This window comes from Genypterus blacodes, unplaced genomic scaffold (assembly GCF_046128005.1).
Source record: "Genypterus blacodes isolate CSIRO-AG114 ecotype Tasmania unplaced genomic scaffold, CSIRO-AGI_Gbla_v1 ptg000039l_1, whole genome shotgun sequence".
In the NCBI taxonomy this organism is placed as follows: Eukaryota; Metazoa; Chordata; class Actinopteri; order Ophidiiformes; family Ophidiidae; genus Genypterus; species Genypterus blacodes.
The window spans coordinates 1,351,390-1,375,912 of NW_027466852.1; the positions used below are offsets into that span (position 1 = coordinate 1,351,390).

The 24,523-nt window shown below is 43.1% G+C and overlaps 1 protein-coding gene across 4 annotated transcripts in view; it reads right to left on the reverse strand.

Moving 5' to 3' along the window:
* Window positions 1–2,653: 2,653 nt before the first annotated feature.
* The window catches only part of arhgap10 (Rho GTPase activating protein 10), a 40,187-nt gene continuing 18,317 nt past the window's right edge, over window positions 2,654–24,523 (reverse strand). Inside the window, exons 15-23 of one of the 4 annotated variants that reach the window (XM_076147630.1) lie at window positions 23,648–23,732; window positions 22,102–22,160; window positions 20,593–20,698; window positions 17,907–18,066; window positions 15,916–16,057; window positions 13,809–13,965; window positions 7,673–7,759; window positions 6,103–6,194; window positions 2,654–4,227 (exon numbers count right to left, since the gene is read on the reverse strand). In XM_076147630.1, the coding sequence (XP_076003745.1) occupies window positions 4,139–4,227; window positions 6,103–6,194; window positions 7,673–7,759; window positions 13,809–13,965; window positions 15,916–16,057; window positions 17,907–18,066; window positions 20,593–20,698; window positions 22,102–22,160; window positions 23,648–23,732 (977 nt within the window). In that variant the 3' untranslated portion in view covers window positions 2,654–4,138. Of the gene's footprint in view, window positions 4,228–6,102; window positions 6,195–7,672; window positions 7,760–13,808; window positions 13,969–15,915; window positions 16,058–17,906; window positions 18,067–20,592; window positions 20,699–22,101; window positions 22,161–23,647; window positions 23,733–24,523 lie in introns of all 4 variants that reach the window. The other 3 variants (XM_076147629.1, XM_076147631.1, XM_076147633.1) reach the window with 3 other exon arrangements.

Genomic DNA, 24,523 nt, shown 5'->3' on the forward strand with positions numbered 1-24,523 from the left:
TTTCCAATTCCAAAAATGACTTTTTACTCAAATGCTTTGTACAATATTTCTCAGCAACTATCCAGCAAACATACAGTAGACATCCTTCAACTTAAAATTGAAAAAAAAACAAAACATAAAAAGTTCTTTGAAACCAGTTACTACTGTACATCTTGATGCAGATATTGCCATACCTGTGTTTGCAAAACTATTGCAGGATTCTAATAAAATTGTTAAATTGATGTGATGTGTTTATTTGGAGTGAGCGTATGTGTGTGTATGTGGGGGGGGGGATACTGGGAGACAGAAGTTAGGAAAGGCGCCCGCAAAAGTACAGGGTTGTTTGATCTGGACGGGTCTGCAAACAGCTACATTAGCGAGCCAGAGAGAATAACAAGAGAGCGCATAGAAAAACAGAAATGATGTGCCGTCGCAGCAGAGAGAGCAGTCATCAGATGAAAAGGCAAGACAGAGAGAGAGGGAAAGAGAGGGAGAGAACAAAAAATGGAACGACAAGAGAGTGAATGTGACGGAGATAAACTGTGGAAGAATGAGACTTTTCCAGTACAGCCACGCGTGAGGGGCAAAAATCACCATTAACCTTGTTAAAAGCTGATCTGAAATGTGCCGGCTCTGCCAGACTATAGAGCAGACAGAATTACTTTCCTGCTCATTTTCTCTCACTCTCCCTCTCTCTCTCTCAGAATCCACAGCCTCTCTCCAAATCTCCCCCAGATTTCCAATAGCTTTTACTTGTAGTTGTGCCAGATAAACAGAATCTATTGGATCAGGCTGATTTCACGGCTGCGCCCGCGCACATGGCAGCTTCTGTGGCCCACTTTCTGAGTCGAGGGTTGTTGTTTTTTTTCCCACATTCTCTCCTATATGTTTGTTATTTCATCCAAATTCCCCACTCAGTTGTCATTGCCGCTACATTAAGTTTTATCCTTGTGATATTTCAGACGCGCGCCGGGCGAAGACGGCAGATTAAGACAGTAGGATGGATAATATTTGAGTAACCTTCAGGCCTGCACCTTTGAGAGTTTGTGTAATGTCCGTCGAAACTTTTGTTATGTCATTAGCTAATATCTATTACTGATCACTTTAATCCATAATGAGTCATGGTCTGGGACTAGGTTGGAATGAGGCTGCGTCATGGAAGGGAGAGAAGCGCTGGCACCTAGCCAAGGCTTTGGGAAATGGGAAAAGGAAAACATCCAGCTGGATTTGACTCACACACGCACCTCACATCTACATCCAAACTTCCATCAACACGGCGAGACTGATGAACACACGCAGAGTATATTATCATCCCAAATTAAGCAATCTTAACCTGAAGTGCTATTAATAAGATCAAGATCAAAGGCTCAAGGGCTCTGGCACCAGCAATATTACCAGCTGCATCGCCTCATATTTGGGAGGACTGAAGATGAATGCACAGAGAATTACCGACTTCACAAACAAATTACTTCAAATCCCAGAGGAGCTGGAGCGAAGTGGAGCATACACACAAGTCAGCGAGAGTGACACGCAGCGAGGGTAACAAAGCAAGAGGGGAAGAGGAGGAACGAGGGAGACTTAAGGAGGGGGGGAGAGCGAATGAGGATGGAGACAGAGAGAGAGAGAGAGAGAGATTTTAAATACTCCTTAGAGGCAAAACAGACAGACAGGTAGACATTGAGAAAAATGGAAGGAGCTTTTTCTGACAGACAGTCGTAAGCAGAGTGAGAGTCAGGCAGGGTGGATGGCTCTATGATTCAGCACTATTCTGGCACAGGGGAGGATGATGAAGGGTCCCTAAGGGTGGGTGGGTGGTAAATAGTGGGGAATATTTTGCCCACCTCATTAGCTCTGCCTCATTTCATTATGTAATCATTGTGTCCGCCACTGCTTTAGGGAGCTGGGAGACACATGAACGCCACTGAAAGCTCTACTCAACCTCCGGGATTTTCAAAAAGAAAAAAAAAAAGGACAATAAGTGTGTGTGTGTGTGTGTTATACTCAATGCTGCATTGGCCCACCTACTGGAGGCGGGAATGAGGAGGACTAGAGGTAATTAAGAAACAGAGGCCAAATAACTGGGACTGGAGGCCATCCCAGTGTGTTCATTACACAGATGTAGTCCAAGAAATCACACGCCTCACACCGAGAGGCCTTAATGGATTTGGGAAAGAGTGAGGTGCATTAGAGTGCCTCTCCAAACCCATTTTTTTTTAATCCTCTTGGAAAGTAATTTTGGAATAATCTTGTGGTCAGATGGACTGATACGGGTCAATATAGAGAGGAAGGCTTACATTTCACTCCACGGCCCACTGTGACAGTGCTGGCTGCGGGATGAATCCTCATTACACCGCTGACTTTATTTTTAGACACGGCGGGGAACTGCCTTCTCGCTGACATCTTGGATGAGTCAACAAAAATTTAGACACACAGGTAGATTTCACACTGTTAAAGGTAGATATATTCCCGTATAGGCGCTGGTTATAACCGGCTCTTATTAGGGATAAATGTGGGCGAGTCCGTCGTTTACTCGACGATAACGCCACTGACACCATTCATAGTCTGCCACTGATGTCATGTTTGTAAGCTCCAGACATAAATCATTGTGTTCTAATTACAACATATCAATTTGAACATTTATTTGTACTGGAAAAACACAAGATACATGAAGGAATAAAGAAGAAAAACATCTTTATTTGTTTAACATTGATCAAAAGGATACCCAATGGTATAAAAATGAAAGTGAAACCATGGCCCTTTACAAACGTCATAAATCAATGTCTTAAATTATTGCAATGGCAATTCAAAACAAGAACACTCCACTGAATTAAAGCTCTCAGAGAAATTAAAGTGTCTTGTTGAACAGCAGAGGGATGAAAATGTATGTGACGTGTACATACTACAGCCATTCTGGACGAAGAACACCACCTTTAAACTCGTACGGCGTGCTATACTTGGCATTCCTAGTGGTTTCGGAACCTCGCCTTTGCTATATACACGGAACGGAAGGAAAACTTGGAAATACTGCATTTCGTGCCGGTGCTGCATAAAAACTTTGGATTTGTCGTGGGAGTGTCTCTCTCTTTCCTCTGTTCAAATTAAACCTGAACAACGTTTAAAACCTTTCCTTTAAAACAAAACAAAACATATATATTTATATTTATATATATATTTGCACAAATCATTTGACACACAACAAACACCTGGATTCAATCATCGGCATCTATCTAAACTGACCTCTGACCCCCTCGACTCTGTCTTGACGGCGAGAGGGCACGTCACTGCTGTTTCTGTCATGGAGTGTGTGTGTGTGCGCCGAGAGAAAATATAGTGTGTTTGTGCATGTAAAACTTTAAAAGTCATGCAATCGATGTGCCAATTAAACAAAATACAATCACAATGTGCCAGGTGCTGAACATCTAAATAAGTCTTGAAATTACAGCAACATTTGATAAATTGAAAGCGGTAACACATTCATTCTTTTTCATACATACCCGTACGTATACATTTATATTTGGTTTTGGTGTAAGATAAGGCACACACCGTAGGTATCTCGTTCCTCTAAAACAACAAATACAGGGTGTCACGGCTAAAAGGGTCAACAGCTACAGTGAATCAGGTGCTGACTTAGATATTATACCATATAATTTATGAGGACATTCCTTTGGAGCTCATGGATACCATGTATAACTGGGCAGAGGAGGAGGAGGAGGAGGAGGAGGGTGAAGCCTCAAACAGGAGGATGCTCACCTTCTGGATGCTGCTAGCAGAACATCTCAGCGGTTACAGCATCTCTCCCGTGTGCAGCAGAACATTGCCGATGGAAACCCGTCAGCCATTGAACGGGAAGCGGATTCAGAATTTGATACTGTAATGAAACAAGCTTGAATATTTGTCACTCTAAAGTCTAATTGCCCCAAACACAAAGCTACGCATCCGGGATTATTTCACCAGCAAAAAACACATCACCTACACTGACACATGCTGGGGGAGAATTGGTTGATTCTTAGGCTGGGGTTTGGGATAAACAAGGTTCTGCTGCAGCCGTCACACTTTCACCCCCACATGCTTTTTGTTTTTTTCCCACGGCGGCGGTGACAGCGTCGCCAAATATTTCCATTCTGGGCTACGGTTTCCACGTACGTTTTGTGTGCGGAGCCTACAGCAGCTCCACATAGTTTTCAGGGATGAGCCCCCTCTTTCCCTCCAGCTCTCCTTCCAGCCAGCCGGGCTCCCGAGACGGGGTCACTGCGGGAAAGGACAAAGCATCAACTGGGGACATCACCTGAGGGAGGGGAAGGGTGGGGGGCAGACAGAGGACACAGAGCTCCCACTAAGCATGTGCATATGTCACATTTAATAGAGGGGAGATCTGAAGGGGATACGGTAACTATGGTGACGCGCTACACCACAACACTGCAAATATAGGTTTTTGTTTTGGCTTGTTTTGGATCCCGTTGATAACTTTTCCCTTGAGTTGACTTTGGGCCGCCTACAGCACAATGGAGCTCTCAGAACCTGTTTAGTGTGACAAATGTGTCAGGGCTGAGTGTATTTTTGTGACATGGCATTTCACAAACCTCCCTGGATTCTTGATTGTCTACAGGGGAGGCAAATTCAATTTGGAGAGGCAACAGCAGTCTGCAAGGGGGAGCTTCTAAGGCTGCAGTCTGACAATACAGTCAAAATATAAACAAGTTATTTTCCCCTCCCCTGCATCATGTCCAAATGTGCTTCACTAGGTGTCTAAGAACTTCTTGTACACGCCCAACTGTGTCAGCGGACCCATTTTGATTTGCTTTGTTACTTGGACTGAACACTGAACAGGCAAGGCACTTCAGAGAATAAACAACAATTATGGTTAAAGTTTTACAGAGGAAGATGTGTAGGTAGATGGGGGACATTAGAGGAGATGACTGTTCTTCACAAATACACCCTTAACTTTTCACATTTGATTTTTAAAACAATCACAAATGTAGACATTTTGGAAAGAGCTCCGCAGTGTTACAAAGAGACACACACAGAGAGATGCTACACTCATAATGAATCAGCACTGAGACCACGTGTTGCATTCTGGCATGAAACCTTAATTTTGAGAAGCAACATCACATAGTCAAGAGAACATTCAAAATGGCGGAAGATGTGCTAGGAGCAATGTGCTGGCCATGGTCTACATCTGCATGTATACTGCAGCTATTCCAAGGAATAGAGGGAAGAGACTTGAATCTACATAATCAGGTTCAGATGTACATTGTGACATTTCACTGTTGTTGTTATAGCGCCACCAACAGGTGGAATGATGGCAACTCTGCAAAAAAATTGGTTTACGACAGACTGACTCAATTATAAGGAATCTAAAAACACAGGAATGAATCTTTATCCAGCTTGGTCCAGACATTTTCCATGTAACATTTGGTGACAAATAAGATAAAATTGTACAACGATTCAAAATTCTAAATGAAGGGAAATCTAGTTTGGTGAAAATAGGCGCGGCCTCTATAAATGAATACGACTCAAGCTGAGGAAACCAGGAAGAAAATATGACTTAGCGGTCAAAGGTTACAAAGTTCTAAGAGTTAAAGTGGTTATTACAGCGCCACCATCAGGCAGAGGCAAAGCGACAGCAAAGGTCGTGACCCTTACTCCTACTAACCTGCCAAATTTGATCCATATCAACTTGACAACTGTCCAAGTTCAGTCCAACAGCAGACGGGTGGACGCCAGTGATTACAATGCACTCCCTCGGCTGGAATGAGCTGCAATGCATTGCGGGTTCTTATCAATGGCGTGACTAAATGTTCCTCTGTAAAGACTGTAGTGGTGTATCTACAGAGTGAGTGTATCACAAGAGAGGCTTGGGAAAAATCTGCCAAAAAACTCGGAACTACAAAATCCTCATTTCCTCAGAGGGTGATTAAAGCTCAGTCAAGCCTCTTCCCAGACGCACCGGAGAGCAAATCTGTGCCTCTACACACCCCCTCCCACACACCCCCCACATTCTCCCTCGCTCCGTCTCATCTCTCTGTTCGATTGAAGATCAGATTGGGTGTTCGTTTTTTCCACCGAATCCAATATGTCAGGGCTGGTTCTGAGTGAGCGACTGGTGTAGGCGATAACACTTACCGGCGTTGAATATTGCGCCGACCTGGAAGGAGAGCTCAGAGTCGTGCTCAGCCTCACATGGGTACACTGCCTTGGCTTTCCTGCCGGTGACACTGAAAAATGAAGGCAATCAGTGAGCTGGCGGAGCTTTGGAGAGGATTACTGCACAGTTCAATCTGGGCTCTGGGCCTGTTTGTTCATTCACTCACTAGCCTGAAACAGCAGAAATGGGCCAGGGCTGGAAAATAAGCAGAAGTAGTAAGAGAGGAGCTGGGCCGCTACACACTCTTTGCCTTGCCCTATCTCCAGTCTAGACGAACCCAGCCGGCGAGTCAAAACACACTCACATGCACACATGCATGTGCACACACAATGAGATGCAAGGCTGTTTGTATCAGGTATTGTACACGTCAGGTCCACACAACTATCTATGGTGAGATAATTAAAAAGTGGGAGGTGAATTCCAAAGTCAGCCTGCACACAAACAAAGATAGAATGAAGGTCTCTGTCCAGTGCTTCAGCTTTAAATTCACATTTGTGAGCTCAAAAGCTGCATTTAAATCAACTTGATGTAAAAGAGTGTTGTCAAAGAGACTGGATTCGTTGCTCTGCAAAGGCTACAAAAAAGCCAAATTTATGCCATTCCCTTCCTGAAAGCAAAAAAAAAAAAAGTTTCCACAGCAAGGTTGTTTTTCCCGCCATTGCAAACCGTTATCTTTTATGCCAGCAACATTACCATGTAGAAATTCTGCCTTCAACACACGGTGCCCTGATAAATATTTCATATTCTTTCAGCAGGGAAGCAACAATGTAGGATGAGAGAGGAGAAAGAAGATATACAAACTGCAAAAAAGTTTGTGGTCACAGAGTTGTCAATACAGCAATGTTTGTCGGAGTTTTATAAATCAGAATTGGAGTAGAATGCATTCTTGTGGAACTGCATTTGGGAAAAATGGGGACTTATTTCTATGAAAATAACATTAATGGATCGGCCATAGAATGACCCTGATGTCTGCAATTTCCTCTGGAAACATTTGAAAGCGCCGAAAATGAATTCATCATTTAGTCTGTAGAAAGCAGAGCAATAGATCACTGTAATGGGCCGACTGTCCACAGAGTGCCACCCTGTTCACTCAGACACTGTGTGTATCTGGGTTTGTCAGAAAAGGGGGGAAGAGCGTGACGGCCCGCTGGAGACAATATTTGTGCTGCATTGAAATCCTTCTAAAGTAACCTGAATTAGGAGACCAGCAAACACATTCGGGAGCGAGCGGAATGTATTGAAGACTGTGAACCGATGTTTGACGAGCACGTGCAAGATAAAAAAAAATTATCAAGCAAATTATTGGGCAAGTGAATACAGAAAAAAGGTGAAATGCTTTCAGAGCGAGACGCTGAGTGACTTCGGGGATAATGCAAATGAGGAAAAAGTGGCAAGTTGCGATCATAAGTACACTTGAGACGCAAGGTGCAAAGACGCTTGTGGGGAAACCTAAAGGTCCCCAGTTTACTTCAAGAGGCACAAGAAAGTGCAGTCCTCCTTTGTCCGGAAGTATCCTGAGGCCTTTTACGAGAAGGAACCATGGCTCACCTCTCCTCCTCCCTGTCAGAGGCGGCAGAATTTTGGCTCTCTCCTGAAGCTCCAGAAGTTAGCCAGGAGACTGCAGCTGCCCCGGCCCTACAGATAAAAAAAAATTAAATAATACCGTAGCTTAGCAACAGTATCTATAGAGTTGTCTTGCCCTTACAATATGTGTGCTGCTGCAGGAAGGATAACTGGTAGACTTCCATTGTTTGGACACCTTGCAACATCAGGTATGTACAAACTAAGGTGTCGTCACACACGTGTGTTTTCCCACCCAGCTGCCGCCACATAATTTACATGGAAAAGCAAAGTGAAGCACTTGCGAGTCAGTCACAATGTGGCTCCTCTTTAAAAAGAAAAGGAAAAAAAGGGGAAAAAAGTGTTGCACCTGCTACCTTTTCTGTCAGAAAGGAGCAATTTTGAAAGTTGAGAAACTTTCCAATAAGTGCCGAGGTGAACAGACTGATAAACTCTCTGCTAGTGGGAAACCGACTGGATTATTCTGTGAAATACCAAATTCCAGCCGACCATTAATTAACCAGTAATTAAACATGATGTTTGCATTTTGGTGGAATAGCCACTCGTGGGTCAGTCGATAGCTTTTCCAGTCAGAGAACGGCCAAGAGAAAAAAAAGGGATTTTGATCAAAGATATCAGACCAAACAACCCCCAAAACACACAATTACTCTTGACAGCATAGGAAAATTGCTTGAATCTGTATAAGCCAACAGAACAAAACTGTTAACTATCTAAATACAAACATTTTCTGCCCTCCATCACCTTCCTAAGGTATTAAGGCTAAATAAATCATTATATAGGATAATATGAGATAAAGTGAGTATCCCTGTCATAATTCACAGCTATTTACAATATGTGCAATAGATTCTATATATGCTACGTGCAATTACAACCATAAATGTACATTATCATTGCTGGAATCACAGCCAACATTCTAAGGCCAACCCATAGGACTGAGGTAGGGGTCCTGCTAAAGGCAGAGTGGGGCAGTGGAGAACAAGAGTCTAAGCCAAGCGTCCCTCTGTGTTCCATGCCCGCCCCAGGGCCAGAGCTAATACAGCACATAATGAGCAAATTGCTCCTAGCTGCCGCTCCCATAGAGACGTTAATAAAGGCAATTAGAGGGAGCAGCTGGGGAGGAGCTGGAGGTTGAGAGGATGTTGTGAACAGTGGTTAGATTTGGCACTGGTGGAGGAGAAAAAAACAATGGCTTGAGGGAGAAAATGGCCAGGGTTCCTGTGTACATAGGTGGAGGTGAACACACAGTGCTGGGCCCTAACTTTCCCCTCTGTATCTCTTTCTTCCTCCATTCCTCCCTCTCAGTGTGCTTGTCCATCCCCACTGGTGGCTGTTCCGTTAGGGCCTGGGCTGACTATGGGTGATTTATAGCTCTGCAGCAGTGTGGGGCCACTGTGGTGCTCAGCTGCTCCACATCAGCATGGGGGGACAGTGCACTGCAGTGCAGCAAATCCACTCATTAACCTGGGCCCAGGCACAACCACTGTCTGCCTGGGTCACAGCCAAGACACGGCAGAGCTCAGGAACACCGACACTTCACCCACCTGCAGATGAACCCACTTTGATACATACAAACACAAGCAAAATAAAGAAGAAAACAGAGTGTGCACGCACACACACACACACACATTTCAAAAAACAATTATCAACTAACGAACTGCTTATTTCAGCTGGAAGAGGATTAAACAGATCTGTGAAAATCTAGATATTTTAATAATTACAGAATAAACAGGGAAAACATTGAATGCCACATGGCTGCCCTAGAAACTTGTTAAATGTACCAGAGGTAAATGGATTCATCCCAAAATTGCTTTCACAATTATAGCTAAGCCAAACCGAGGGAAATCATTTGCCGTTTCTCTTAAACAAAAATAGCACCAAGCTTTGAATTGCTCGTCCTTTGTTTTTAACCATCACAAGCCTGGCTAAGCCTCTTCTGTGATCATGATTAAATACACTAGACAGGAAATTCTGTGGAATTGAGCTCGCTGTACTGAGAGGCTCCCTTCAGATCTTGGTAGTGTTTGCTCTCCGTTTTTCAGTCATTTTGAGGTTTCACAGATTTGTTTAGAACCATATGACCTACCGCAACATGTCACAGGCTTTTTATCATAATAAATGGAATTGCACGATAGCATAATGTATTTTCTTCAGGTTATCTCAACAAACAGAGTTTTCACTTGATATCGCACAATGTCAGGTTACAAGCCGAGAGGAATTCATCAGCCCAAGTAGGCTGCTGGTTCTCATTTCGACAGGAATTTCACCCTGCAGCATCCAGGCCTAGTTTATCCTGGCACGGAGCTAACGCAGGATGAGAGGAGCTATCAACTGTCTTACTGCCCGCGAAAGAGGGGCAGCAGTAGGATTTAGTAGTTTCTCTCGTAGAAGGTCAGATCGAGTCTACAGCCAAGCTGCTCGCCCACAGCCACCGCCAGTTTGGGTGGGCAGGAAATAAGCTCTGATCCGCCATTTTATGACGCACAGCTGTCTGCCAGCAAGAGGCATGGAGGGGCGGAGGGGGCGAAGTAAGGCAGAGGCAAGGAAGGAGGAAAAGAGGCCAAAAAAATGCAACCTCATTGGTCAGGACTCAGAGCATCGGTGCAACGTGGGAAAAGCCGTGACTGAATTTGGGAGAAGAGGAGAAATGAGGCAAGACATTGAAGGTGACGGAGATGATAAATCAAGCCACAATCCATACAGAGTTATTGCATGATATAATGAGTTAGGGTGAATCTGTGTATGACCAGGCAAATTTCACAGCAGCCATCCTTTAACAAATGGACTAAAATATGCTGTTTCCAGGTGCAGAGTGAACACAGTAGACCTGCAGGTAAGACAATCTAGAGAGTGCATGGGAGTAATCTGGCCGTTGCCGTGCCTACTGCTCTTTTTGGCTGCGAATGAAGCCGGATCCCTGAGAGCTGCTGTGCTAACAGGTCTTCACCATTTCACATGCTAAGATTTATGAGTGAACAAAGCCAGGGCGACACCCTGTGACATATGGCACAAGTCTGCATAAAGGGACGGCGGCCGCAACTATAAGGGTAAACAAGATGAATATCTCCCCGACGTCAATACGATTTACACGGCCAACGCACGGCCACCTGTCTCCCAAACAAATAAGAGCCGAGATTTACGACCTCCTCCTGGTCGCTCCTTCCGTCCTCCAATATGATGCCTCATATGTGGGAAAGCACAAAAAAAATTCCACAGGAAAAATGGAGATTGGTTACATAAGTTACATACAGGCTCGTCTGTTCAGCATACAATTTAGACATAAGGCTAAACACACACACACACACACACACTGCACACTGCACACTCTGTGGACTGCACATATGCACATGGGCAGACATACACCCATAGAGGGCAAAGTGTGAGGAATCACACTGTCTCCTGTCAATTGTAGCAGATTTGTTTTTATTTTACAGCTCCTTTCCGCGCGGGAGGGGCCAAGTGGATGAAAGGAAGTCTCTTTCAAGGTGATTCTGTAGACATGACACAGCACAGAGCCTAACATCTGCAGCATAACCCAATAATTCATCTCTCACATCAGCATTCAAGACAAGTCACAGGGCTGGAAATAACAAAAAGGACCAAGGACTAAGTAGACGGAGCAAGGAGAATAGAAAGGAGAAGTCAGAGAGAGGCACAGTGAGGCATCAGACATTTTCATCTCGTAACAGTAAAGGAGATGGACCAAGAAGTTTCTGAACTATAGAGAAGGAACTATTTATTAATGTATTGATAACTTGATTATTTAATAGTTCCACCGTCACCTGATAAGCCCAATCAGGTGTGTTTATCCAATCAGGACCATGAAGGTGACTTAGATAATCAGCTGTGTAGAGCAGGGAGAGAGGGTAAATATGCAGTTCTGTGTTACTCCTGGACCAGGATGAGAGCCACTGGCCTATAACATGCCAAACATAATAACAAAGGCCCATCGCAGGTAGTTGTCCTAATCAGAAAATGGTTATTTATGCCTATAAGAAACACAAACAAAATCAATATCAAAACAGAAGGGTAGGAACAGAAAATAATACTGTAGTAGTACATTGCTAGAAGTAAGAAAAACACAATCGGCAGGTACAGTTCAGACAGCTGTCCATTACATCCAATCAAGCTGCTCTCCTCTGGTAGTGCTCTTCTATTTCGTTACCAAGATCCACAGAAGCTTCGGTGCAAATATACAGAGATACCCAAAAAAACGTTGCCACAAGCTGATGTTGTATAAGTCACATTTGTGGAGACCAAGTCGCAAAATCTTCTGTGTGTAAGACAATACCATGTGTGCTTTAAAGGTAGTACCATTGCCAAAAGAGGTTTATACAGTGCTGCCTCTTGTTTTTGTGAAGGAGTTTGGCTGTAAGGAGTGAGATGTCCTGGGAGAAAGCCTAATATTGTCCTAATTGTTTACACTGCTTAAACCTGTGGTGTCTGAGTGAGTCTGCACACCTGTTTGCTATGCAAAAAAACTGAGGTTTGTGTACGCAGCTTTTCATGTCACAAGATGTAATGAAAGGAACCCAGACTGTTTGAAGCTCGTGTTTGCATAGCACTTTAGAAACGCACAGCATCTCACCTAAGTTAGCCAGACTGCAGATGGAATGCACATATCGGTGGCTTCTGATGCTGTAGGGAAATAAAGGGGCGTGTCCTCAATTGGGCACTCGACAAGCAGCTCTTGAAAGTATCTAACCCACTATAGATCCTGCTCGACTCTAGTGAAAATAGTACTTTTATGCAAATTGGATGAACATTTTATATTGACGATAATGACGGAAACGTTCATATATATATATATATATATATATATATATATATATATATATCTAAATTAACAGACTGTAACTGATTATATCAAGTGTCAACAGTTATTGTGAAGTAGGTAGTAAAAGAATCCTTTGGGGAGTCTATGTACAATTACAACAGTCACAATGGCTTCCTTTAATATGATATATATATATATATATATATATATAAGGGTGTGATGTTGGAGAGGTCTGTGAGAGTGCCACTCAAACTAAAGTCACTAAAGATTTGTGTCACATATAATTAGAACGAGAGGTGGTCTGAGTGCTTAGAAAAGGCAGGCACATTTTAATGCAAATATGGGCTTTAAAAAAAAGAAAGAAAGAAACCGCACTGCATTAACTGATCTGTGGTGCTACTACACCCACACTGTAGCAGGCATATTGTTAAAAGCAACAAAAACCAAACAACTGCAAGATTTGAAGGACTGGACCTGACAAAAATGGCATTGCATCATCAATGCGAGCAGGATTATGACTAACATCATATTTTGCTACTACTCCTGCAGTCATATTGTTGTACATTTTATAGAAGTATTCAGTATTCATCCCATGTCCCCTGTCATATAAACTTGAATCCTGTGAATGTGTTGCCTGATTTGATGCGCAAGTGAAGGAATGCTGAACACAAGGAGTTGACACTGCTTCTAATGAAGTTAGATTAATATAGAAGCCAAAATCCTAGTTGCTCCATACAACTGTAACATGCGGTCGTTTGTGTTTGTGTGAAAGCGGAGCCCAGCGCCTAATGATGTTTGCACGACATTCTGTACGCTTCATCATCTACAGGATTCTAATGTCTTCCCGTCACATCAAAGTCCACTGCTGTACGCTTCCTAGTGTGTCCGCACTCCTTCTACAAGTGATTTAGACCACCGACTGGCCTGAGCTTAAAACATGCTTCGTCACTGAGAAACCGAAATTCACTGCCACATTTAAAAGGTCTAATCCACAAATATTCACTGTTTGCCAACAGCAGCAGCCCATGGAAGAGTCCATTCAAATTGTGGCTGGTGCGGTGTGCTGGTACACATCTGAATGCAGGCCATGGGAGCTCTTAGACCGGCGGATCTCATTTGTTCTTAGTTTACTGTGGAAGTACAAACCTGGCAGCAGAATGCAGAGCAACAGCAGCACCTTGGATTACAAATTCTGCTACTCCTTTGGTGTCCAAAAAGGAGAGCTGGGGTATGTAGTTATTAACCCTACTTCACAGTTGCACCACCAATACCTGCAATCTGTGACGGTCAGAGATCTAATTTGGATTAAAAGTGTAGAGAACTGCTCACCTTGAGTTGCTGCCTGAACTGAGGGTGGCGGTGAGCGGACTGTGCTCGCTCTTCTCTGGAGGCGTCTCCGAGGCCGAGGCAGACGACGACTGGGACGACACGGACTCGTTGCTGCCCATGGATGTCTCGTCGGTGGCTAGGTTGGAACAATCTCCCACTGCTGATCCCAAGACCAAAGAAGAAGCTCAGTGTTTATTTTTACAAAAACAAAACTGTGCCTATTTCTGCTAAACGACGACAGCCAGATGTTGGCTGATAAATAGCAACAATAATTTCAGCATCAGACGAGGCAAAGCGGCCTGGGACTTAATCAAAATCCTGTCAAAACATATTAGATTACATTTGAGTTTGTATTGTTCACAAGAATACATGTCTGCAGACAGAGGCAGGGACCTGGGACACACTGGGGAGACATGAGTACTTTTTATTTCAATTTTAAAGCAAAGCAAAAATCCTGTTTTGGCAAGGGAGTCACAAAAGTCACTTATATTGTTTTAAACGTATTTTTCGAACAATTCCTTTTCCTTTTTTAAAGACTGATCTGAACTTATGATAGGACTGATAAGTACATGGTAGAAAACTGAAATTTTAACTACTTTTTTATGGTAATCAAAGCTATTACTTTAATAGTTATAAAGAAGGCATAATATTTCTCTCATTTCTGTAAAATGTACCTGTATGGTAAGATTTCAGACATTAATGGGACATGAAACAGCACATTATGCTAACTATGCTGTTTAATCCTATCAGGGACTGCATTCAAGAGTTCTCCCCTTACACTGAGTTTGTCTAGTAGGGAACACAAACAAGTCACTTAGTTATTGGAGCACAGTCTAGATTGCCTATTAGATCAAATGATTACCGAATGCTAAATATGCGGCTAAACTGCCAAAAACGCTTTACCAAATCTCATCGCCGCATCCGTTACCTGTCCTGTTCTTTTGTCTGAATTCTTCTCCTTTTGAGATGACATTGCATCTTTCATTTTCCCATCGTAAATGAATTTAAATCGGTGTCGAATACACAACTGATAACGATGTCTGCCTGCACACAACCATGATAAAGCCTTGACTGTACCTCAAAACAAATCCTGCGTATTGATATACTTCCCTTTCACTTCAACACTCAAGGCACGGTGTCATGTCTTGAGAGATATTAGACAAATGCAGAGTCAAACAACAAGTCGCAGGAAGAGTCACATGCATGGCTCAACGCTACATTTGCTTTTTACTCTCTTAATGCAGAGAGAATTTCCTTTAAATCCTTTTATGTTGGACTCATGAAAGACACAAAGGTTAAAAAAGGATAACGCCTTAAATCCCAGATATTAAAATAACCCGCAGTCAAATCTGACACAAAGGAAACAAACGGAGGCAATCTGGTAAGCAGATTTAGGACTCCTTTAGTAATGTGGAGGGGGAAGGGATTTGACTGGAAATTGCTGTAGTTAGATTATTTAGAGCGGCGGGTCAGGTGACCGGGCGGCATGATGCACGGTAGTGAGCCCGTCTGCCGTCTTCCCGTTCCATCAACCACAGCTTTAGAAGCTTCACAGGGAAGTGAAGCGGGTTACTTTAAGTATTTCAAAGTGAACAAGGGCACTCAAAGTCAAGTCATTCAGTGTGTCATTTGTAGTCATGGCCACGCTTACTAATGGCCTCTGGGGAACAGACAGACTAGCTGTGAGCGAGTGAGACATGGAATAAATGAATGAATGGACACGAGATGTAACAGATTTATGGACTGGCCTGACCTGTAGATCATTTTATCGCAAAGGATACTTTTCGTGTACGTTTCACACCAAACTGGCAATAACAACTCCATAAAATTCCTGTTTATGGGTTTAATAGTTGTTGCTAATACCTCATATAACCTATACACACTTTAAATTACAATAATATGTAAACACAACTGCTGTGCCGAACCCACTCAATCTAATAAATGAAATAAAGATGATGCAGTAAAAGCAAGCAAAGCATAAACAGACCAATAACATGCACTCTATGTTTTATTAGGACTCTGCGTTTGAGCACTCGGGCATGGCCGCTGCCACCACAGTGCTTTCTGGGTAGGAAACGTACAGGTGGGCGTCTTTCGCAAATCTTACCGGTCTGAATATCCAGCGCTTGTGGATTGTAGACAGCCAGGGGACGATTCTGGCGACTCATCTTCTTGGACTGCCTCGTGGGCGCAGAGAACACTGGGTCGGCGGGTGAAAGAGGGCACGACTCGGGAGCATCTGTAAAGATCTGAATACACAACGGTGAGTGAGTCTCCGCCGAGATGAGGAGAGCGCAGGGAGTGAGGGAGTGTCGAGCCGGGCGCGTCCTCGAATGACCTCACATCGAGAGCGTGTTTTCAATATGCACTGGTTTTATGTAGTGTTACATGAATGGGAAAGGCCATATACAGCCACAGCATACATCCCTTCGGAATGCAGAGCATCTCATTGATTGAACACTCAAAAACTGGGCAGCAAAATAGATTTTTTTTAATAAACAAGAGAAGCTCAGACTATAACGCAACCGCAATCTTGTCCGGAAATGTCTGCCAGGGTTAAAGCGACAGGTCTCGTTGCAGCCGACCCGCTCTTTGAGAGGGTGTCCAATAAGATGAACAGGGTTTGGACTTGAGCTGTTTACACCGGGGCCGTGTTTACATATAAACTTCAGATGTGGAGTTAAAAGAGAATGGGGCTGCAGAGGAAGTCTCAGCAGAGCCACTGAAAGGATCACAGAAGAAGAGAGAGAGGGAGAGAGAGAGAGAGACAGAGAGAGAGAGAGAGAGAGAGAAGTGGCAGAGAAAGTGAGACAGAGTGCGAATAAGAGAGGCAGACAGAGCGGAGGGGGCATGAGAGAAAGTTTTTGGAGAAAGGCAGATAGAGAAAGTGAGAAATCTGATATGGCTGAGAGTTTCTGCTGCTCTTTCTCTCCCCCTTTCCCTCTCCCTCTCTCTCTCTCTCTCTCTCTCTCGCCTCTCTCTCTCTGCAGATGGAGGTGAATGTAAAACACAGTCTACTGTTGGTATCTGGGGGTATCAACAGTCTGGAGGGAAGTTAATGCCTGTCTGTCTGTCTTCTCAACTTTTCCCCTCTTTTAACACTCCACCGAAAAGAAAAAAAATCCTCTTGCCGCATTCCTCTGCTACATGCTTTATTATGCTCTGGATAGTCTCAGAGATTGACGGCGTGCGGCTCCTGGCGTAGCTTCATCGCATTTGTATACCACGCTGGTTTTCACCGAGTCTCTGTTTAACGTCACTGCCCATTTTAGAAACCGCGAGCTGGGCAGAGGAGCTACTCGCCGTGCATCATCTCCCGTTCAACGATGCTGAAAAAGACCAAGAGCCTCGTCTCGGTGTAATGCTGCTACAACTGAGATTAGCTAAATAATCTCAAGCCTTTTTCTCGTTTGACACAGAGAATTATTTGAGGATTGACACCGATTAATGACATCCTGGGGAAATTAGATGATGCCTTGAACTAGAAATATAAAAACTCGTAAATGAAATACATTTGTTTGGGCAGGCAATGGATCATCCAGATGTAATAAAATGTTTTTCATAATATACAGTGTAATCAACCTCCTGAGTATGAAGAGTACCATGTGTAAGGCTCTGGTATAAACACTAAGGGCTCCCCCTGTTGGCCAGATTAAAATCCAGAAAATAGACTTCTGCCACAGGGGTTGAAGTTAAATACGGCACACAGCTCACTAATGTCGGTGTTCTAACAGGACACAACACAAATGGCCTCTTATTTAAGTATCACACACTTTAAATGCTAGTTATGACCAAATGTGGACTTAATTTACACAACAGGAGGTGACAACACATCACATGGACATTTTTCTTATTCATTCTATTGTGCAAAGAGATATTCTTGCATCTGATTTGGTACTGTCCTGTGTTACCTTGTGTGTGTGTTAAACATGACCACTGACGCACACACGACATGTTGAAATGAGAGAATTGAAAGGCGAGACAAACGGGAACGTGGGGTCAGTGCAGTAAAAAGTTGATCAATCAAATGACACAGTTTCCATTGTGAATATTTTGTGAATGCCTGTTTTTGGCGGCGCACACCAGACAGAGCGTTACCTTTTGATTCTGCTCGATGAGGATCTCTACCACAATGTTCTGGAACTTCAGGTCCATGATGGCAGCGACAGTCTCCTCCTGTGGCCTCATTAATGTGGGGCCAAACACCACACCCAGGTTGGCCACCGTCATCAGATTTTGTTTACTGTGGGCGGCCACACTGAGGAGGAATAAGACCATATCATATATCGTTACAAGGTTCTCCTCCAACACCTCATTCTTCATCTTAAAGATATTCAATTCTAATGCTATGCAGGATACAGACAAAGTCACACAAAGCAATGTGTTTGGAAGCTGGCATCGGGTTCCTCACATCGATTATCGGCTTTGCACATTGCTTTTGATTTAGCAGCATGTTGCAAACTGCACTTCAACACAATTGTGGAAATCTTTCACATGCTATAAATTTTCACCCAATTATCAGTTGGATCACAGTTACCTCCATTTCCTTTAAACTTGCATTTTAAGAGAGTAGTAACTTTCCATTTTGAAGTGACATGGACAGGAAGATACATCTTGCGCCATATTCAGTCAAACAAAAGTAAACACAAAAATTGAACAAACCATTGAGAGAACAATGGACAAAACGAAGAAGACAAACGAGAAAAGCAGGCAAAACGTACATCTAACTACAACTAAATACGTACAGTTGACATGTTCGTTCCTATATCATTTCAAATGCATATCAAAAGTTAGCATTACAAATAAGTGGACAGTTTTTATGAAATTGTGTTGAACCTTTTCTTGACCTTTGTGTTCTCTGTAATGCTCATTAGGTTTCCTCCCCTAGAGCAGAATGTTATCCTCACGCTTATTTCTTTCCCCTCCCAGTCAATAACATCACAGATGCACTGAAAACTGCAAATAGTTGAAGTGGCAACTGCAGTTTGAGACAAAATTAAAACTACACATCAGGCATTGTGCCACATTACACATTTTGGAATCCTCCCACTGGTGGTGCAAATCCTACATAAAATACGCTTTATATGCCTGTTCATTCCTACACTGAATAAAATCAAAACTGAGAACACTTGTGTGCTCATCTGGTCCAACTACTTTTGGACCTGCAATGCTGCTGACGGTGGCCATTCTGATCAATTTAACCCAACTAACATGATCAGTGTTTTCAGATTTATTTGAACTCTATGTTAAAGACATAAAAAAGGCATAGCAATAATAATTTTCTAGTGGTCACAACTAATTTAAGTGTGGAAACGATGCCATTATCTTGTGATATTGTCTCCAAATGTGAGGAAGTCAGGTACATTAATAACACCATTAAGATTGAGAAAGTACAATTGACAGATAGGGTAAGAATAAAGTCTTCATAATGGATGTACAATATGCTTATATGATTGGTTGTGGATCCTGAGGCACCACAGGAACAGCGTACCTGCGCTGGTTGACGAGTCATTTTGTATATTTTCAGCTTATGCCACCTTAAAGGCAAGATCAAGGCAAGGCCTTGCTTCTTGAAAGTTTCCGGAGCTCATTGATTTCACTAACAGACAGGAAGAGCATCTGATAACTTGCGCTAGGTGCAGTCAGGATTTGTGCTCACACTGCATCACCATTGTGTGGCAAAAAAATCATCCCCACGACTTAATTATCGCTTTCCTTGATGTTATAAGTCGTAGCCACACATTATTTTCATTAACACAAGATGTCAATTCTCCTCTTCCATAAAGGTGGGACACACACACGCGCATGCACACACACACACACACACACACACACACACACACACACAAACACACACACACACACACACACACACACACACACACACCATTTTTTTTCTTCAAAGGGAAAGAAGTGATGAAGAAAAAGTTACAGACAGGTGAGGAGCCTTCACACTGATGATATGCACAGCATCTGCAGAGAGACAGTTTAAATAGCTTCAAAGGATGCCTTTGAAGACAAAACACTGGTGACAAATCACATTTATAACATCTCTGAAAGCATTTCAGATAAAAGTGTGAAATTCTGGCTTTGCTTCCTTCCCCTGCAGGACATGCACATATGCCAACTTCAGAAAAATATTCGTGTCTCCAGTCTGGAGAATTTCACGCCGGATAATCCAAATTCAATTTCAATAGCTCTGCCTTTTTACCAGAGCCCGATTCTGCAGCAGGTTTCTATGAAATAAGATTCTCCAGACTTCGACTGCCTGGGGGAAGAAGGATTATTTACTTATCTTCAATTTGTTCATATTTAGTTTATAAAAAGCTCACTGGGGTAAAACCTTGTAATGTTACCTAGAATTATTTCTTAAATCTTTCACCCCATCTAATCTTAGAAATGAAAGAATCAGTGGTCCATCCAGGGGCTGAATGGAGTAGTGTTACGAGAGACGGCGTAATTTGAGTGGTCCCATTTCATTTCACTTCAGCGCTGGGCTGCAGAATGGCATGCTGATGAGGTAAGCCAGGGTACACAGTCCTCTCTCGACGACTTTAAATATTATCCCAAAAAAAAAAAATGTTAGGATGCTTGCAGCATCAATTTTCTAGCCCAGCAGAGAAGAGATGGAGTGACAGCAGGGAAGGGGGAGTGAAGAGAGTGGGAGTGAGGGATGGAGAGAGAGAAAGCATGTGGAGTGAGAATGAGGAGACAGACAGGAAGAGCAGGAAGAGAGAACTGAGAGAAGGAGGGGGCGGAGAATGGATGAACTATGACCACTCACTTGGCCAGATGCTTCATAAGCAGCCCCAGGACTTGTCGATTCTTCTCTGGTAGTTTGTGGACCAGGCAGTGGATGGCTTGGATACGAGACTCTGGACTACCACCCTCTGTCGAAATGCAGGAGCAGAATTTCAATTATTACATTAGAATAAAATACATACAGTACATGCACAATGCAACAGATTTGGGTTTTCACTCATTCATCTGATGACCTGCTGTACACATTATTGATTTGAGCAGCGCTCTTGTCCAGTGGTTCTCACACCACCTCATGAGGAAACCAAAACATCCCACCACATCTCACCAACAAATCACAGAATATCCTCATGGGTACACAACTGCTTAACTGACACAGAGATGGTTAAAGGGACACGACTCTAGTCTGTGGTGGAGCTGAGAATCAGGCAACACAAATACAGCCAAAAAAATAATTCTGATACATAAAAATGAGCAACACATATAATCTATGGCTGTGAGGGTTAGAGCCTAAGATGATGCTACAGCCCAGTTTAAATACATCAGATGTGATATATGGTTCCAATCCTCAGAGGAATTTTGGCAGCTGGGACCACTATGCTGGTGGTGCAGATAGCTTTATGCAACTGTTGCTACCGTGTAAGAGGGTTGCCTTAACCCCCCCCCCCCATGATCCTCTCTTAAACATTTCCTCACACATGAGCATCTGACCACCCACACACGCAGACAGACACTCGCAAATTATCATTACTATGGGAACGTCAAGGATTTAAACAGGAAAAAAAAGCTTCTTAAGGATGCTGTCATCCGTCAAAAAAATATTCATCGCTAATCCACCCCCCCCCCTCGTTATGAAGGAATTGTGAGTACATGATAAAAGTGTCAACCTGATCCAATTATAGCACTTGTTTTAATAATATTCATGTTTTTCATTATTATTTTGAGCCCCACATGTTGAAATAAATATTTAAAAGATAGACTGCAGGTTAAGTTAAGCGTGTCACACAGCTAATAAATATCAGATACAACAGTGTTATCAACCAGACAGAAGCATCAACATGAGACGGGGTCATTTATTTTCAAAGTGCTCATGCAAAACGGGACAGGAACACATCCGATGGTTGATTTGTTTAAGAAAACACACATGGTGTGAGCTGAGGGTACCAACATTTCTGAAATCCAGTGTAAAAAGATAACATATGGTCTGTAAGAGAATGCTGTGCTTAAAAGACTCATTAGCATTCAAGGAAAAAGCAGACCCATACCTTTCAGAATATGAACCACCAACACTACTGAAAAATTAGTAAGTTGTAGTGAAGTGGTAATAGAAGCGGTAATAGAATCGAATAAAATGTCTTTAATTGGGGTTATCTTCCTTGCAAGCTTTACTATTTCCACGACCACATTCACATCACTGATTAGTCAATGTAATATTATGTCCATTTCAGACTGGTACAACACATGTACATTATATTCAGTTGTTTGCTTGTGTTCTGTATAGATCGGTTTGTGGAATAAAGACGGGCAAACTTACTTGCAGGGCTGATGAACTCTTTGTAAAGTCCATAGGTCATCAGTGGCTCAGGAAGGCTCCTTTAGAGAGATGGCAAAAGATGGCAGAGAGGGGTGGGTGGGAGGGGTGGGAGGGTTGGATGGAGAGTTAAAGTGAGCAGGTGGGGGAGCGGGGGGGGGACAGAAATAGCCGGCACACTGTTTTATAGGGTCTGCACACAGCAATGATTAATGTGGCCAGGCCAGGGGATGGAATTAGATGGCGCACACGTTGAGATAACCAAGTTCATCTGAAGGTACTTTCACACTGCAGCTGGCCCAGGGCCAAGGGTACTTAGCCTCAGAGGAAACCGAGGATACTGACCCTGCTTCATTGCAGCAGGCCAGAAAGAAAGTGAAAGACAATTCAAGTCAAGAGTTAGACTAAGCTCAGTGTAATACAGCATACTAGAGCCTTACTGCACTCAGTGTGTTCTGCTTGGTACTAAATGGTTGATGTACATGTGGCCAGTCGAGTCAAAATAAAGCTGGCTTTGGGACGTGAAACAGAGTCCCACGACCCGGAGGCCATGACATAAAACTGCTTCCTGGAACGGGTCAGGGCTGAAAACCAGGCAGTCACAACACTGCCTTGACCCTTGAGCAACCCCTGCCTTCTAAAGCAGACAGATACCAGTCTGGCTCCCGTGCTGCTTAGGTCGCGACTGCTTAAGAAAGGCAACACAAGAAACATTATCATAATAATAAGTAATAATGAAACTGAAGAAACAGAACTACAAGTGAACAACTTATTTTGATGAAAACAGGCTGCAGTGGCAGACATTATGCAACTGTTTGAACATTTACAGGATCAGTTTCTTGTGAATATATTTGTGCTGGAAAACAGGCGGATTCTAAACTTGTGTGTCAGTACATAAAAGAAGTTCCAAAATGGCCAGCCGCATAAAGTTTCAAAGTTTAACTTCACCCACACTATCTGGCAACCTGAAACGAGTTGGTGAAAATGTGAAACAGGCAGCAATGTGACCATGTAATGGGTTGAATATGCAAAAGCACTTTGCATAATTAACTCTGTAGCCCTATTGTAAAAGATGGAGCCTACAATGGATGAAATGGATGTTTCATAATGCAAGTCAACAAAGGAGCTTATTCATCAAGATACCCGAGGCCGGGAGGGGGGAAGACTTATGAAAAACATTCCTCCGTCTACAACAATGGGGGCTGTTTTAGGATACAGATATGGTTTGAAAGCTTATCAGATGTATCAAAACGATCAATTGTACTCCAAAGCCAACAGCGTGATGTTGTCCTACAGAGGCCACCGTGTTGAGGCGTCTCAAGTCAAACGCTATTCTCTGTGCGAGCGTCTCTGCTCTGTATGAACGCACCTACAGCAGGGCAGCAAATGACAAAAGACACATGGTGAGTTTGAGGACCGCATCGGGTAACATCTGTTGTGAAATCCTCAAGAGGCGAATGATAAGGAATGCTCAGGTTTACATTAATCGGTCAATGCTGTGTGTGTTTGTGTGTGTGAGTCTTTCCTATTACACTACATTGATCCTCACCTCAGATAAAGCTTCAGTGCGCTCGTTATCGTTTTAACATCCCAGTCCTCACAGGTAGACAGATCTATGTCGATGGTCTTCTCATCTGCATGAACAAAGATCACATAACAAATAAAAGAAAATAAATCATTGATTGGGGAAATAATACAAAGCCCTGCATAATAAATATTCCTTTTGCAGAATGAAACTGTGTAGCCAACAACTTTACGACTTCCTGGGCACCTTGAAAAGTCCAAATATGCTAAAATATAAATAACTTGTAATTAGCCATGTGAGGATAAAAGCACTGCTGCTAGCCTTGGGGGGGTCGAGCCTAACCCCAGTGGACAGGGAAGGAAGTTACAGTTTCTGTAGACGGCTGCTGGTTCTATACTCATTACAAGTTTAATTAATCCCTTACTACTGCTCGGGATCCGTAGGGAGATCCAGAGCTGTGTTATGATAAAAATTCAGGGGGGGTGGGGGTTTAGTCACACCTTAAGTAACCTCTGATGAGTTAGCGAGGATAAGAAAGTGCAATGCGTCACTGAAGTGCTTGCTGGGAGACGGAGAGAAACACGCACACATCACCAAAGCAACAGAACGTCCATTTATTTGATTTCATCTATGTATTGCAGCCAGAAGGACTGTGTGTGTGTGTGTGTGTGTGTGTGTGTGTGTGTGTGTGTGTGTGTGTGTGTGTGTTTTTTTCCCTGCCCGCTCTGTCCACAAAATGGCCTATCCAATATCAACTTCTGAGAGCAAAATGTTTTCTGTATCTGTGTGCGTGTGATTGATGAGTCTGCTCTGTAGTCTGGCTCTATCATAAAAAAAGACTCCACTGACATTCTAGTTAGGTCAGCTACACAATTAAGCTTCTTCATAAACCTGTGTTCT